General features: G+C 39.3%; 1 protein-coding gene across 2 annotated transcripts in view; it reads left to right on the forward strand.

Annotated features, from left to right (window-relative positions):
- Positions 1 to 8136: 8136 nt before the first annotated feature.
- nkain2 (sodium/potassium transporting ATPase interacting 2) overlaps positions 8137 to 16447 on the forward strand; it is a 141462-nt gene continuing 133151 nt past the window's right edge. For both annotated transcript variants that reach the window (XM_041804668.1, XM_041804669.1), the window contains exon 1: positions 8137 to 9456. In XM_041804668.1, coding sequence (XP_041660602.1) covers positions 9403 to 9456 — 54 coding nt within the window. In that variant the 5' untranslated portion in view covers positions 8137 to 9402. The remainder of the gene's footprint in view (positions 9457 to 16447) is intronic.

Consider the following 16447-nt stretch of genomic DNA (forward strand, 5'->3'; position numbering starts at 1 on the left):
GCATCTCTCTCTGTCCCCTTCTCTTGCTCCTTCAAAATCAATTTGAAATAATCTTTATTGACATGACACTAAAGGAGCATATGTTGGCGAAGCATGTATAGGTTTTCAAATGAGGTATGAGACTGCTATTCAAGGTGTTCACTGGTTTCCTCACATCTTAGTCAACACAGCTGCGGAGTCATTACAGTCTTAGGGGAGAAATCTAACTTCTGAAGAGTTTTTGTCAACTGGCTGACTTTCCAGTTAGAAATTCCTGTTTTTGTTTCATTTTGATTTGTTTGTTTATATCATGATACACCTTCACAGCACCTATCATCCATAAATATAGTAGACTTCACAAGTTGGCTTATTAGTCACCAACTTGAGTGTAGTTAAAGCAAAGTGGGACATTCAAATGCTGTACTATAAGACTCCAAGATGAAGATTAAAAATGTTTATATTAAAGCCCCTGCAAAAAGTTTTCAAGTGGTTATAAAACAGACTCAAATGATTGTTGATGCCTCTTTATAAGGTAAAAAAGCAAACAAGACCATCAGTAACACGGACGTTTTCTATGCAGTTATTTTTAAAGTCTGATACCACTGTGGTGTGGTAAGTGTCAGACTAAATGATTTATACCATATTAAAGCCACATATGACTTTGGAAATAAAGCATGAGAGATTTTCTTTTTGAAAAAGTTACCTTCACAAATAAAAGAACAAATCAGTAAAAACATAGGAGGTACCACTAGTTCACATATTGCATGATTACTTCTAGAGCTTTAAAAACTTTTACAAAGTTGATCTGATGACCATTCAACGGTCACAGAGTTACCCTGGAGTTACCCTGATAACCAATCAATAGTCACCTAGTTGCTCAGCTGGCAGCTGAGAGGAGGTAACTCCCCACATGACATCATGAGGGGAAAAGCTGAAAACAGCTTGTTAAACATAAAGCCAATGTCGAAGTGCAAAAAAATGCAATACTGGGAGGGTCCATTTGAGGCTGGCTGCAGGAACATCTGTCACCGGAAGGCCTGTACATAACACATGTTAAAAAGCTGTTTTTTACACAAGAAATAAACTTGTTTACAGCCTGGTTCAAAAAACGAAATGTGTCTCATTGGCTAATGTCTTCATGTCGTCTCACTGTACAGGGAGTGAAAGTAGATGGCTGACGTCACACAGGCTTTGTCCAATTCTTTCTACAATCTATAGATTCAGCACACTTTTTCTGAAAGTTGGAGAAAGAGAGTGGGGGAGGGAATGGATTTTTCTGATTCTTGGGGGCATTGTGGACAGACCAGGGGCACATATTTTGCTGGAAAAGCCTGAAAAAGTGTATTTTGCATAATATGTGTCCTTTAAGGTACTCAAATGCTATAAGTAGTTAATCCATTTACTGTAACTAAAATACTGTAAGGCTCTTTGTGGTAAAATGTCTCACCTCATATGCATATTTACACTAATCAACTATTTTAAATTATCTACCTGCCTCCTGTAAATATGCCTTGATATTTTTACTTCTGATCATGTTGACTCAGCATTCTTGCACGCTTTGCACATCTTGCAACCATACAATGCACATGGAGTTATATACAAGGAAAAAATACAAACAAGAGCTTGTACATATTCAAATCTTAATTTTTTCTCTATAAAACACTGCTGTACTTCGCAGTAACTTTTTGCACAGTTTTTGTTCTTGTACAAGCTAAAAAGTATTTTGCTTTAAACTGTATATAGCCTGATTTGCATTCTTCAGCAAAGGCATTAATTTTTCTTTTTTTTTTTTTTTTTCTATTTAACTTTGGGTTATAGTACAATTTACAGCTCATTGCTGGATTTTTTTACTTGAAGAAGGTGAAAGCTACATGAGATTAAGGTTTACTGACCTTGCTTTGGCAAGTAAGGTCACATTAGTGTCAGCACAGTAGCATCCTGGGAGAAAGGAAATCACATACGGTAAGCACATAGGCTGATGATCATTCAGGCAGGAACTTTCAGCCATGAAAACGACCAACAACATTAATTTTCCCTCCTGAGCTGTAGTCTTTGAACGTTAAGAAAACCTTTTCCCTTGTAAGAATATTAATTCTAATCTTATCAAAACACTAAGCCAGCAACACGCTTTGGCTTAACTAGTTGTCAGAGAGCCCAGCACTGCAAACACCCATGAGCCAGCTCAGCAGATCAAGGAGAACCCACTCTATCCAAATGGACAGGTCTTGATTTTAAATCACTGCCAGCACCACAATCTGTAGTCATGGAATTTTAACAACTATTTGGTCAATATGAGTATTAATTCTGTGCCAAGAAAGTTCTTCATCATGTTTCCACAAAGGTTTCCAATAGCATATTGAAAAGAGTTAAATTCATCTCCTGAAGAAGTCAACCCAGGGCAGTTTCATTGTTCTGAAAAGATTTTTTTTTTTTTTGCACTAAAACCACTTCTTCCTAGATGTACGGCCACGGCTACTTGTCCTGCTCAACACAGACTGGGACTTTGGGGAAAAATAAATGGCTGAATGCATGTAAATCTGAAAGTAACTTTTAGGTTATTGCATTTTCCATGGCAATCCAACCCACTGTAAGCCCACCCAGCACTTGCTGTAACCTGGACCTGGTCTGTGCAATGACACCCTGCCCACTCAACACTTGTCCCAGCCCGGCTAGATTAGACTCATGGCATACAGCCCACACAACTGGCCCACACAATGCTTGCCTTAACCTGGGCCAGGTCTGGCTCATGACATCTGGCCCATACAACAGTACGTCCGGCTCTCTATCAGCATACATTAACAAATAAAATGCATTAATAAATAAACCTATAAAGCCACATTATGATTTACATGAATTTGATCTATTTCATGGACTTGGCTGTTGATCTACTAAGGAGCAGTTTTGGTGCAAAACAAATCCTGATAAAGCCATAGTGTATTGAATTTAAATCTTTTGACGTGTTATTAGACACAACAATAGAAACATTGAGGGAAAAAAATCTCTTGGGATGGAAGTTATTCCCAGATTGGACAATATTACCTTATTACTTAACTGTTTTCCATAGAATGATGCTCTACTTAGTGGGGCATCCCGTCCTCCTTTTGCAGGTTTATTTTTTGTGCTTCTGCTCTTTTGACAGAATTCAGCAGCATGACTTTGAACAGGGATGCCCCAATAATTTTCTTTTAAAAGAAGAAATGGTTGACAGTTATAATTAGGTGGCTGAAAATACACCTGGCTGTGTATGATCTATGAGAGGTTTTTAAGTGGCAGATGGCGAGGTATTTGCTGATAATATAACCTGACACTGTTATATATATCAGACTGTTTCATATATCCATTGCATGAGATATAGTTCATGTTCATCCAGGAAACCTTCCCTAAAACAGTGTTTGGGAAGAGCAGGACCTTTCAAAAATTCTTGGAAGGTGACTACACAAATATTTGCACAAACATGGGCCAATTAGAGCAACGAGACAAAATGAGGCAGTAGACATGTACAGTCTTAGAGTACAAACAGTGGATGGTTGATAAAAACCAGATGGTTGGTTGAAAGAAGTGCAAAACCATCTTTTCTGCCAATAGAGGCTCTTGGATTATCTCAATTAAGAAATGTCAAAGTCCAGATCTGGTGAAAAGTGAAAAAAATACTGCTATACTATTGCCACATCCGAGCTAAATGCTCGGATACCAGTGGCAGCCATTGCAACTGGCTTGAAATACAACTAAACCCACCCATAACTATCGTAAACTCAAGGTAAAGCTGGGCGGGAGAAGAATGACTTTCAATGTAGATCTTTGTTTTTTTTCATTGTTTTTTATAATGAACCTTAGTGCTTGTTCATGCAGGACACAGAAGTTGGCAAGCTGATGGAGAGCTGATCCCAATCATCGCCTTCCAGCTCCCACAGCCAATCAAAGCTCTTTTTCTCAACACAGCTGTCTTTTAACATGAAGTGCTTCTCACTAATCCCTGCTTGCATAATTTCTGATGCACCATGCTGCTGTTGCTGCCAGCAAAGTTTAACGTCCTCCGCCCCAGCTTCCTCCTTTATAGCCTAAAGCTGTTACACCCTCATATTCAGATTCATGGTACTATGGATTAATTGCTTTTGAACTAATTTTATTATATTCAAGGAGTATAAATGTATCTATCTATATGGGGGTTTCAGACCATTCAGACCATTTTCAGATCTGGCCAATTGTTTCATATTGGAGCTTTGCAAGACAGATTTGCCTGATGACAGACATAGAATCTGGCCAATCCTTCTGATATGCAGGGTCATTTATGATACACTTCATGTATTATTTGATGGGCTTGTTGCTTTCAGCGAACTAATTAGCAAAATAATATCACAAATATATGACATGTGCAAATTTTTCAAGATGTTTCCCCTTACATTGTAACAGCATCGACAAACAATGTGCACATTAATGAGTATTTAAAAATAGAAGTAACACTAAAGATACTTTCGAAAGTAATCAATGACTATTATAATGCAGTGATTGAGGTAGCAGCTCGGTTTCAGTCTTATTAAATTAATTATTTTCAGTAACTTGCCCATCTCTACCCAAAGAAAAAGAAAATATTACATGTAGTGTGTAAAAGCAGTGTATTCTTGCTACTATTTTCCAAAAACACAAGGAAATTTGTTTGATTACTAAGAAAAATCCTGCTGATAAATGTGATTTCATGCAGCACCAGCCACTGATTGCTTCAGCACAGACTTCAGCTTGTGATATTATTCCAGCTCATAGTCACAGTGACAGATCTACTCAGATTTGTGTTTTTTCCTCTCCCTGGAGCGGACACACCTCTGACCAGCGGGCCTCACATGCCCAGGTGAAGCACAGGCCCAGCTGGCTCGATCAGAAGCTTTTGTGCCTGAACAAATGATGAATGACAAAGAGAAAATCAGAGGGACTGACGATTACAAAGCCTGAGACATGACATAGGATGGCAGAGATAGAGAAAAAAAAACATTGTAGGATGTGATGTAAAAAATAGAGACAGATTTTGAAGGTAGAGAAAGGGAAAAATGAGTGGAAATATGGGCAGATGGAAAGATGGATGGCTGACTGCGTAGGTAAGATGATAAATAGAAGAAGGGATGGATGGATGGATGGATGGATGCTTTGACACGTTGCCCCAGGGAATCAGCCATTATACATGCGACTGTCACTCAAGATTAGCGGCATAATTAAACTCCTGTCGCACTGTGTGTGGTTCGATTGTGTGTGTGTGCGTTTGTTTGTGTGTGAGTATGAATGTGTTGTTCTCCTGGGTGTGTGTGGGAGGGGTGGGCTGTGACAGAGATTGATGATGAGGGGAAAGCAGGCCATTATGTTGTATCGCTAAAGCAGTGATAGCCTCTACACCTCTGTGTCTGTTTAAACTGCTGGCCAGTTTATAGGCGTGGCACATGTGACCCCACAACACACAAATACACACAAATGTCCCCGTCTTTAATGGAGGGGTTTTAAGTAGCTTAAATTGGCTGTGTTCTGCAGCGGTGATGCCTTCACTGAACTCCTGGGACAGTGTGAACAACACAGAGCCATTGAAGCAAATGAAGTGTCATTCATAAATGAGGCAATTACCATCAGGAGTGACCCAGGGCTCTTTCTACGACTAGGATAGTTATCAGAAATGTTAATGTGGCAATTTTAAACACACTAGAAAACCCTTATCTTGAAACATTCTGCCTTAATAAAACAGGCTACAAGGAAAGTCTTCAGCCAAATATAAAGTAAGGGAAAATGAGGCTAACACGTTTGTCTTTACAAAAAAGAAAGAGAGAGGTAGAGAGAGAGATTCTTTCACCAAAAACGGTTGAAGGCCATGTTCACAAGCAGCTGCACGCCGACCAAAGCTCCATCTCTCCCCTTTTCTGTTTGTGTGCCTCTGTTAGTGAAAAGAGCCCCGCCGCTCCCCTGCCGAGCGGAACATCAGCTTCATCAAGTTACACCGAGGAAGCAGCGACACGGAGGGAAGTCAGATACTGGTCCCTTCAAAATAATAGCCTGGAGACGTCAAACGACTGACATAATTGTGTAGTGTGTTTTAAAGTTAACAAAAAGGTAGGCTAATACCTGTCGTGGAGCCGGCCCTTTTTTCAGGGTTGCTGCTATATGGCCTACTACATTGGGGAAAAAAATAAGCAGCTTTTTAAAAATGCTAGCCAACAAACTGGGCACAGAGCTCATCAAAAATACCAATACTTGGACACGTTTTGATACTTTTAAACAGTGTACGTTATAAAATTAAAACATTTTATTGATTGATAGCATCCAAAAGGCCTACAGAGGTCATTTAAAATCACAGTGAAGCATTTACTGACATTTTTCGGTTCAATTTAGATATTACTGACGGACAGAAAGCTAAACTGTGTTTATTCGGTTTAGACAGTGTACAGTTTGCTTGTTATTGAAGGTCATTTAAAGCAATAAACTTTCTAATATTGATGTTTTAATTGTTCCCTCCCAATGGACTGCAGATGTAAATTAGCTTTAAGCTAACTCTGGTACAATGCATCAGATGGCAACATTTATGTTTATTATTGAGCATGGTCCCTTTACAAATAAACAAACAAATAAATAAATATTTGGTATCTTGGCCCCTGATAAACCCAGAGAATGGGTCCTCCCCAGTTGTGGCTTATTGATGATAATAATTGTGTTCAAGCGGTAGCATTAGTGCTCCTGGCTAACAGTTACTTGCTATCACTGGGTTCTGATGTTGAAACTGGTTATTCATTCCACTTTTAAACCCCTTTCACCAGTTTCTTCCTATTTTTGCCTCTGTTATCCCAATTTGCCTCCTTTGACCCCTTTCTGCCACTCTTTAACCTCCTTTCACCACTTTTTCACCAATTTTTAAAAACTGTTTGTCCATTTTTGCCACTTTGATCCCACTTTTTCCTCTTTTAATGCATTTTTGACGGTTTTATACCATTTTTGCCTCTGCTATCTAATTTTTGCCACTGTTGCCCCATTTTGACCCATTTCTGCCAGTCTTTTAACTTGGTTCCCCACTTTTTAACCAATTTTCACCATCTTTCCTGTTCATTTTTGCCTCTTCTAACCAAGTTTTGGCACTATCCCATTAATGCTTCTTTTCACCAGAGTTTGTCACTCTTTGCCCCTTTGACAATATTTTTCCGCCACTTTTTTTTGCCACTTTTTAACCTTGTTTTGCCACTGTTAACCCATTTTTGCCAATTTTTTCTTTCCATCAAAGTTGTCTCAGTTTCTTCTACTTTATTATCTGGCATCCTGAGTTTTGTGCACTGTATGGCTTAGCAATGAAAAGGGATGAGTATTGAAATCTGGTAGTGACATGGTACCTATGCTATCACATCAGATACCTACTGGACCAAATTACAACACAGATATCATTACTTCATTCATCATTACGATACCCAGACAACTTAAAGTCACCCGCTGATTTTTAACACTCTTTTTTCCGCTCCAAAGTATTCATTCAGGTACTGTTTAGGCACCAGTAGGCTACCTTACAAAAAGTATCAATTTAGCACCTGTATCAGAAAAACAATACCAATCCCAAGCTATTAATTCAGATATGACTTAAGAGTTCAGTTCAGTGTGCCCATCCACATTACCAATAAAAAGCTAATTCTGATTAAAGAAAAGGAGTTTATATTTTTGTTTTCATTAAGGCTTTATTATACTACAGCATACATAATGTATTTTGTTGTTGCTCTGATTGGTTATAATTTAGGTTAAATATAAAATATGGTTATCACAGCTTAACTTTACAATGGGTCATGCTTTTACTGACATCCATGGGCCCCCAGTTAGACACAACATAGATGGCTTTCCCCTTAATCCCCCTTATTTGGGTAAGTTTCTGTTAAGTTTTTGTGTAGTTTTCCTCTCTTCCTGTGGTCTGTTTACTTATGATACTTGACAGATATAGGATTCCGCTGTGTAATGAGTTTTCAAGTTTCCCTCTGAAGCCTCTCAGTGGTGGTATCAAAAGGACAGTATGCAAAATAAGGACACGCTTTGTTTTCCCCATATCAGCAGATTAGTCATATCGCCTTAACCTACTTTTATTGTGAAGTTCCCACCCGGAACAGCCTCGTCGTAGCGCGGTCTTTGACTTGACAGATGGCGGGCGAGAGACGCTCCTCTCGGCTGTCTCTCTCGGTCCGTTGGTCCATCCCGGTTCCCATTGTCTCCCCTCCTCACTCCTTGAAGACAACCCTGAGACGTTAAACTAAACTTGGCCGTTTTAACGCGCTCGTACGTCCTTCCGCACGTCCCGTTTGGTGACTTAATTCGACCTGAAATTTCTCTCTCTATCTAAAACGTGGACATGCGTTCCTGTTTGTTTTATTTTTTCAACGTTGTAGAGATTTATTCATCGTACCGGAGGAGGAAGTGAATTAACCGAGCGACGTGCGGAGTAAACGGCGACGATGTTGTGGAGGTGATGTGAGAGGACTTCCAACGGCTGTTGACATATCTCAACATTCAGGCAACAATTTTACTCACCGGTTTCTCAGTGGATAAAACACCATAAAAATCACGGGAAACGTAGACACTGGATTACAACCGGAGCTTAAAAAGGTGTGTTTTGATTTTATGTGAATGAACCTCTGAAGGATGCTGTCGCTACATGCACGTTACTTCCCTTGAGATAAGAGAGGAGCTGGTGTATGAAAGGAGGAGGCAGGGACCACTTGCACTTGTTTTTTCCACCCTGAAACAAATTAGGCGGTTTCAATCATCCCACATCCAAGTGCTCGGATTATTCAACAAAAGAGCAGTTAATCGGGGGAATCTACCCTTTAATCCCAACAGCTCTGTCTGCTGTTCCAGTCTGTCAGTGTTTTGTAAGTGGCTTCTATGAGCTATTTATTCAAGGATGCAACTAATCGGCATGATTGTCTTCAGGACTTTCTAGTCTAATAGGAGGCTTCTGGACTTGTGGACCCTGTGTGGACATTACTGGAGAGACCTACATGATCAGAAACCAAAAGTCAGTCAAAATGAGCCTCACCACCTGATTTATTAAACTCCTGCTAATAGATGCTTTGGAAGGGTTTCCTCCTGATCCAACCCTCCTGGAAGATCAACCGTGGACTTAAACCGCCACCATCCATCTTTGATCCCTGACCTCTTGTTTGATGGAAATCCGGAGGATCACATTTCCACCCGTTTCTTTTTGAATGAAGTTGGAGCCTTTCATTTCCCCGAGCTCCAGTGAGTACAGGGGCTGATCTTTGCTCTCTGAGGCCGAGCGCCGAGCTGCTCCACCTGGGCTGCCGGCCAGCCAGACAGGCTCTCCAGGGGGGCTTCTAGGATTTCCAAGGTCCAGCTGGAGGTTTTGGGAGTTTTAAGCAAGAGTTTTAGTTCTTCGCCACGTGGATCACAGCGGGGAAGGTGGAGAACACCATGGGGTGCTGTAGTGGCAGATGCACCTTGGCCTTCATATGTGGCATGCAGCTGGTAAGTGTTAAGATTGCTATTGATCCAGAGCGAGGGTGGGTAAATGGCTGGATCAATACAGAGAAAGAAAAGGTTTCTTAAAAGCTTGGAAGAGTTAAACTAAAACAAGCCATGATTGAGAGTCAGAAAGCACAAACCGTTGCTGTGTTTGCGAGCTTTGGAGCTGGGCATGGGTGGATAAATGGATGGCTGAATGAAGGGGGGAAGATGGATGCCCTAGGAGGTCACATTTCAGAAGTTAATAGGTGTGTAAAAGGTCATGGTACAAGGAACGCTATAGTTTGAGGGACAGATTGACATATTGGCAGATTGAAGGGATGGATGGATGTTGGTGAGGGCTTTAAGACAGCGCTAAGAGTCCATATTGAGCACTGATGGATAGGTGGAAGTTGGGAGTGATAAATTGAGGCTGTGGAGGTAAAGGAGGGTTGGATGCATGACTGAATGGCACATGCGATATATGGGAAGAGATACGGACGAAGGGAAGGAGGCATCGACTGCTGCCTTCCCTCTGTGTCTTTCTTTGTATCTCATTCTCTTATCATCACCATCTGTGTCAGTGGGAACCAGTGCCAGGCAAGACAATGGGGAGAGAGGGAGGTGTGCATGTGAGTAGATGTGGGGTGTGACGAGCAGCAAAAGTGATTTCTGTAGTTTTAAAAATCCAATGTAAAGCAGAATGATATAAGGCCGTAAAGGGGAGTCAGCTGGTCCACTTTGTTTACCAAATGAAAATGGTCACATGTATCAGTGAACTCATGTCTGGTTGGGAAATCTATAGAATGGCTGTATTGCAAGGTTTTATCATTACGTAGACATTAAAATATACAATTTCCCATATTATTTACTATTATCATAGCATAGAATACTGAATTAAACTTAGTTTCAACCAGTTTATTTGTGTGTTTCAAACTATGCTCCCCTCATGCCTTAGTGTGCCTTCCCCTTGGGCCTAATGAAGAGGGTTTGATTTTTGGTATTAACAAAATGTTATACAATGACAGTGGGGGGACCCAGTTGGAAATGTCATTATATCAGGTGTAAAGGTATAATGGTTGGAGAGGTCGGCAGCAACTGTTTGAGAAATGCACTTAAAAAAGAGAGCGAGAGGACAGCAGACCAAGCTTTACAACTTTTTTGAAGGGAGGCCTTTTTGGTCTGTATTGGATTGGAGGGTAACAGGGAACAGGGGGTGGGGAATGAAATGCACAAACAGGAGCAGGAGAAATCACTCATGTGAATGAGTGTTACAGAGTAGTCAGTAATGATGGACTTAAATGATGAAAAACAGAAAAAAGCTTGAAAGTGATTAACACAGATCCTTGTTACATCTGTACCCTAGATGGGCTGATCATCAACCACAGGTGGATTGGAAAGTGTATACACATTATTGAAATTTTAATTAAAGGGCTAACAGATACAGTATTTTATAATTCAAACTTAAGAAACAATCTTTTATACTCAACAATATCTACTACGATGGCTCATTTTGTGAACTCAACAATGTTAAGTAAATGAGTTTCCTCAGTCAAGAGATGCTAAGTACGTCAGTTAGCTAAGTTGGAGGTTTGTGCTCCCAGGACAGGACCAAGAATGTCAAAAAGATGATTCAGTGAGACGCTGACTACGACAATTCATCATCTTAGTCAGCAATTCATTAAGTCATCTTTTTGAACACATAAAAGTCATGTGAAATCTTCAATTAAAAAAAAACAATGATATACAGTGCTTCACAAATGTATTAGACCACCTGTCATATTTGTCTCAGAGACCATCCAGCATCATAAAGTGCTTTAATGCGGACTCTTTCATTTTCAGTCAGTTGTCCACGTTTTACCATTTTGAACAGGAATGAGGAATTTCAAACTGAATTCACCTTTTTATACCCAAATTTGAGCTGGCTCACTGGGCTTCTCTGAGAAGTCAGAAATTAGTCAAGCATAACATTCAACCACTAAAACTAATTTTTTTTCTGTTCAGGAATGCAAGTAAATAACTATAATTTGACATATCAATCAAGAAATAATAATGTGCTTTACTATTTTTTTCAGTTTTTTTGTAAATCAGTAAATTTGAAAATTTATGGATAACAATAATAATTATATAAATATCATTTGGGTTAAATAGCTTCTACATATTGGTGTATTAACCACTGCAGAAATATAAAAAATGATTTTGGGTAATTACCAATGCTGTTAATTAAGGGCAGCTGTGGCATAAACCTTACTTTGGGTGGTGGTCTAATACATTTGTTAAGCACTGTATATCAGGATATTTCAGGAATTTTTGAATATTTGAAATTCATGCCCCTGTCCCAAGCCAGGATCAGGAGTCAAACTATGACTGGTGCTATAAAGACTGAAGCCTCAGTACATTGGGCACCTGCTCTAACAACTATCTACAACTATGAGAGTAGCAGTCGCAGCACCAGCAAAATTTGTGCTACTGGCTGTTGTTACTGAAGGGATGGAGATTTGCAATTATCTCAAATCTCACGTTACCATGTGAATGATAATTCAATACTCGCAAAGTATTCCTTTGATTTTCTACCATAAAATGGCATGGATCTTCCAGTGGCCCACTGTATTTTCTGTGGTGTGCAGCTCATCAATGATTCAAATCCCAGTTCTGAATAAAGGTACAAGTAATAGTATAATGGTCAGTGGTTGTGTCTTATCTGTATAAATATCAAAATGTTCAGCCATTGCCATCAACTCTTCAACACTTCTGCATTCACTCTTCAAAATAAAAAAGGTACAATATTGCTCACAAGATTCTTACTTTGTCTGCTATTTGATGTGGGGCAGCAACATTATAGTGAGATTTTCTGGTACATTCAATGAAAAATGCATTTGAGAGTAAAAGGTAGCTTAAAGTAGAAAAAACATTTGGATTGAATAAAATTAAATAAGTGCATTCAATGGTGAAAAAACTGTCAGGATAGATGGCTCTGCAGGTTTGGATCTTTTTGGGTTTACCATAACAAGCAACTCCATTTACATTCTACTCAGACTTTGACCCATTTTATTGAAATTTCTGCTAGTGCAGCTTTAATAAAAAGGTTTTCCCAAAATAAAAGAAAATATGTTTCTTGACAGTCGTACTTTCCTACCTGTCAAATGGTTGCTGTGATTTGTTTGTTTTTCCTCATTTCTTAGCTCTTCGCCGTGTCTACATGTAACCAAAAAAGCTTTTTTTAACTAAACATAGCACCTGCAAGAATAACAGAGAAATAACAGCTAAACTGAAAAATAAGTCAAGTCAAGAATCTCGGGAGGCTTAGCTGGGAAATGATGGAAATCAGAAGCTCAAATAGAAGCAGGGATGGGTGGTTTGGACTAAGTGCTAATACTGAAAAATAAATCCGGCGTTACTGCATGCAGCATAGATTTGTGAAAAGCATCAGTGTTAGAGGATGTGAGGGTGGGTTTTTCTCATTGTTTTGTACAGGGACTGAAGTCTACTGTGATATAGAATGGGATATTGTACATATGTGCATTGTGCACAGATGCATAAACATGAGAAGAGACATTCTCAGCCTATGGAGTCATGTACAGTAAGCAAAGACTGAAGGCCTGTTGTTATGTTGAATAGGACACTGTTAAGACCTGTATCTGTGTGCAGCTATGTAATCAGTAACAAAAGAGCAGAATATTGCAATAATTACCTTTATTTTTCATGGGATATTGATGAGTATGATCCTAAATCTAGGACTGTGTGGTTGTAAAAACCTGTATAAAGGTATGAAATTGCACCGTGAGTGCACGTTTCATTGAAAATGCAACAACAGACATGTAAGAATGTTAATTAGATTGCCATGTGTGCTGTATACATGAAACACATCATTGTGCTGTAAATCGGGATTCTGTGTGTTTCCATAAAGTGTGGGTGTGATTTTGTGTGTGTGCTTGTGAATGAGATGCTGTCACAGATAGTCATTGTGTCTAATGCGGTGGAACTAATGCTATGCCTTAGTCAACAACATGTTTTGCTCTGCTAACTGTTGTAATAGCTAAGCCAGCTGATACCACCACTAGCAGAGCTAGAGGACTTATGCTGCTTTATGTTACTGTTTGCCCATGCACAGTTAGCTTTGTCATATTTAGACTAAAAATAAAGAAATATCTTCACAGGGTGCAAGGATAAAGATAGTAAAATAGATTTTGTGGTTGCAGCTATCCACAGGATACCACACTGCCCACAATTCTCGCCTTTCAAAGCAACCTAATTGACCACAAATTAAAAGACAGCCCTTTCACAGCAGGCCCCTCTGCTGCTGACCCCCCCACTGAAGCTAATTGTTTGTGCTATGTGAGCTTCAACCTAATAGTTGACCTCCTCTGAAGAGTGGGGAAAACAATGCTGCCGGTGGTCAGAGTGTCTCATGTAGTGGAACTGATGTCTTTTGTAACTCTTAACAGCAGTTTTTCCCTGCGCTTCATTTGCTGGGTTAATTAGTTAGATAGGTGATGTCACTGTAGCCGAGCAGAGATCAGTGAGCCACGTTGGACATGTATCTACCTCGATGCTGACATCACCATGTATCAGGTGTGATCAGTCCCACCAGGTTGGGTTCTGTCAGTGTTTGATCCAAATTGGAGTAAATGTAGCGTGTGTTCCAGTGCACTTGGCTTATTAGTCACCTCTATGGTCAGCAGTTTTTACACTGTCTAAGGACCACATTAGTTAAAGAGGTGTTTTTGTGCCTTGCTGCAGAAAAGCTGTTGGTTTCTGTTCATTTAAGTGTGAAGAACTTACAGGGACTCTTCCCTTTTTTCTTATTCCCAGAACAATTTGAAAATGAAGTAGCTAATTATTATTTCATTATTAATTTATCTGCAGTGTTTCCTAATTAAGCATTTCATCTATAAAATGTCTTTACAAGGTTTTAAATGTTAAAACATCTTTTACCCCAAAGGAGCCTTTTATTCTCAAACTAATAGTTTACTGTCACATGAGGAAAGAAGAAATCGCTACTACCAGTGTTAGAATCAGTGTTGGTTCTAAAGTTGAGGTTTCTTGTGTTGATTTTCACATTTGCGACCCCGGCCTGAATCCTCAATCCAAAAGTCTGTTTCATTTGATCAGTGTCAACACAAACATCTCAGGCACTGTGCATGAGTATGCTATAAGAGCTGGTCTCAGGCAGTGGTGGACAAAGTATTCAACTCCAGTACTTGAGTCAAAGTATTGATACTCGTGGTCAAATCTTGCTAAAGTACAAGTAAAAGTTGCTTGGTGAAATTTTACTCAAGTTAAAGTACTAAGTACTTACTTTTAAGAATACTTAATTATTCAGAAGTACAAAGTACATTTTCTGATATCAGTATATTGCTGTATTGGTTTCTCAGCACTTTTACAGAACCTTGTAACTTTTTGAAACCACCTAATGATGTACTGACTTACATGTAGAACCACTCTGCTTCAAAAAGTCTCTAAAACACCTGTAAAAACTTCACCATAAAAATGCTTTCAAAAACAATAAGGACAACCATTGTCATTTATTTTCTTTTTCTTGAATGCAGAAATTTAACTTAGTTTGTTTGCTGTGTACACAGAAGACATTTGAAATGATATGAATCATTCCTCATTTCTGAAATCTCAAACATCGAGCTGAGATGGCCGTGGGTGCGTTGTTTTTTAGCTTGAGTTTCTCAGTCATCTCTCCATTGCCGAGTTTTGTTTGAATGAAGGTGGGAGAGCTTGCTACACAGAGCGAGGATGACGTAGCCTATTTCCAAATCTATCCCAGGTTTGAGCGGTGACTGTGATTGGTTCCCTTCTGTGAGGAACACAGCGTGTGGCCAATTGCATTTTAGAAAAGAAAAACACCAACATCTGACTACAAAGCAATGCTGAACCTAAAAGGAACGAGTAACAACAAGCTTCCTAGAAATGTAGGGGAGTCGAAAATACAATATTTGTCTCTAAAATGTAGTGGAGTGAAAGTCATAAGTTTCCAAAAAAACAAATACTCAAGTAAAGTACAAATACTGAAAAAATTTACTTAAGTACAGAACTCAAGTAAATGTACTCCATTACTGTCCACCACTGGTCTCAGGCATGATTTATGTGTACTCAGCATGTATGAGATACAACCATTCCTAAGTACAGGGTATTCGTCAGCAAGTAGAGCTGTAAAGTTGGTTCAAAATCAGTTGTATCCTCCCAGAACAGGCCATTTCAGTCACAATAGATGTATAGGTAGGAAGAGGGTTGTTATTGGTGTCTCAAAAATGATAAAAAATATATATATATATCCACAGTAGTCTGTATGATGTCCATTTTCCACATGGAGCACATTTCTGCCGCCCCCATGTTTTTCTGGATGGTTGATTTGTAAACCATCTACGTACAAAAAGCCATATCAGACAGAATACACACACAAGTGTGCTTGGGCATGGAACTATGTTGCAAATGTGGAAACAGACGGTTGAATCAGTGTAAAACAACTGTGCCTAATGTTATCCTCAGATTCAGTTGGAATGAGTTTGATGATTGGCCGAAGCCTTGCCATAATCTGATATGTATCTCAGGATAAAGTTTATTTATAGCTTTTAAAGTCAACATGTCTGCTTGGACTGAAAATCTCTCTAATCCGTGGAGAAGAGTTAATGTTTGCAGATTGACAGTGTTTTTCACAGACTTTTTAAAATAACTATTCTAAAGATGATGTCAGAATTTGTAGTCCAAGCAGTTAGACCTGTCAAGTTTTTGTCCTCAAGAAGGTTGAGATTTAATGTCACACACTTATCCAGACCAGCATATGACAATGTTGACATTTTTATATTTTTTGATACACTAATTATATATTAATGATCCATCCATCCATTTTCTATACAGCTTACCCCGTTTGGGGTCACAGGGGCTATCCCAGCTGCCATTGGGCATGAGGCAGGGTACATTCTGGACTGGTTGCCAGTCAGTCACAGGGCTGACATATTTAGACAGACAACCAGGTACTCTCACACTCACTAGAGTCCCCAGTTAA

This window comes from Cheilinus undulatus, linkage group 14 (assembly GCF_018320785.1).
Source record: "Cheilinus undulatus linkage group 14, ASM1832078v1, whole genome shotgun sequence".
NCBI lineage: Eukaryota > Metazoa > Chordata > Actinopteri > Labriformes > Labridae > Cheilinus > Cheilinus undulatus.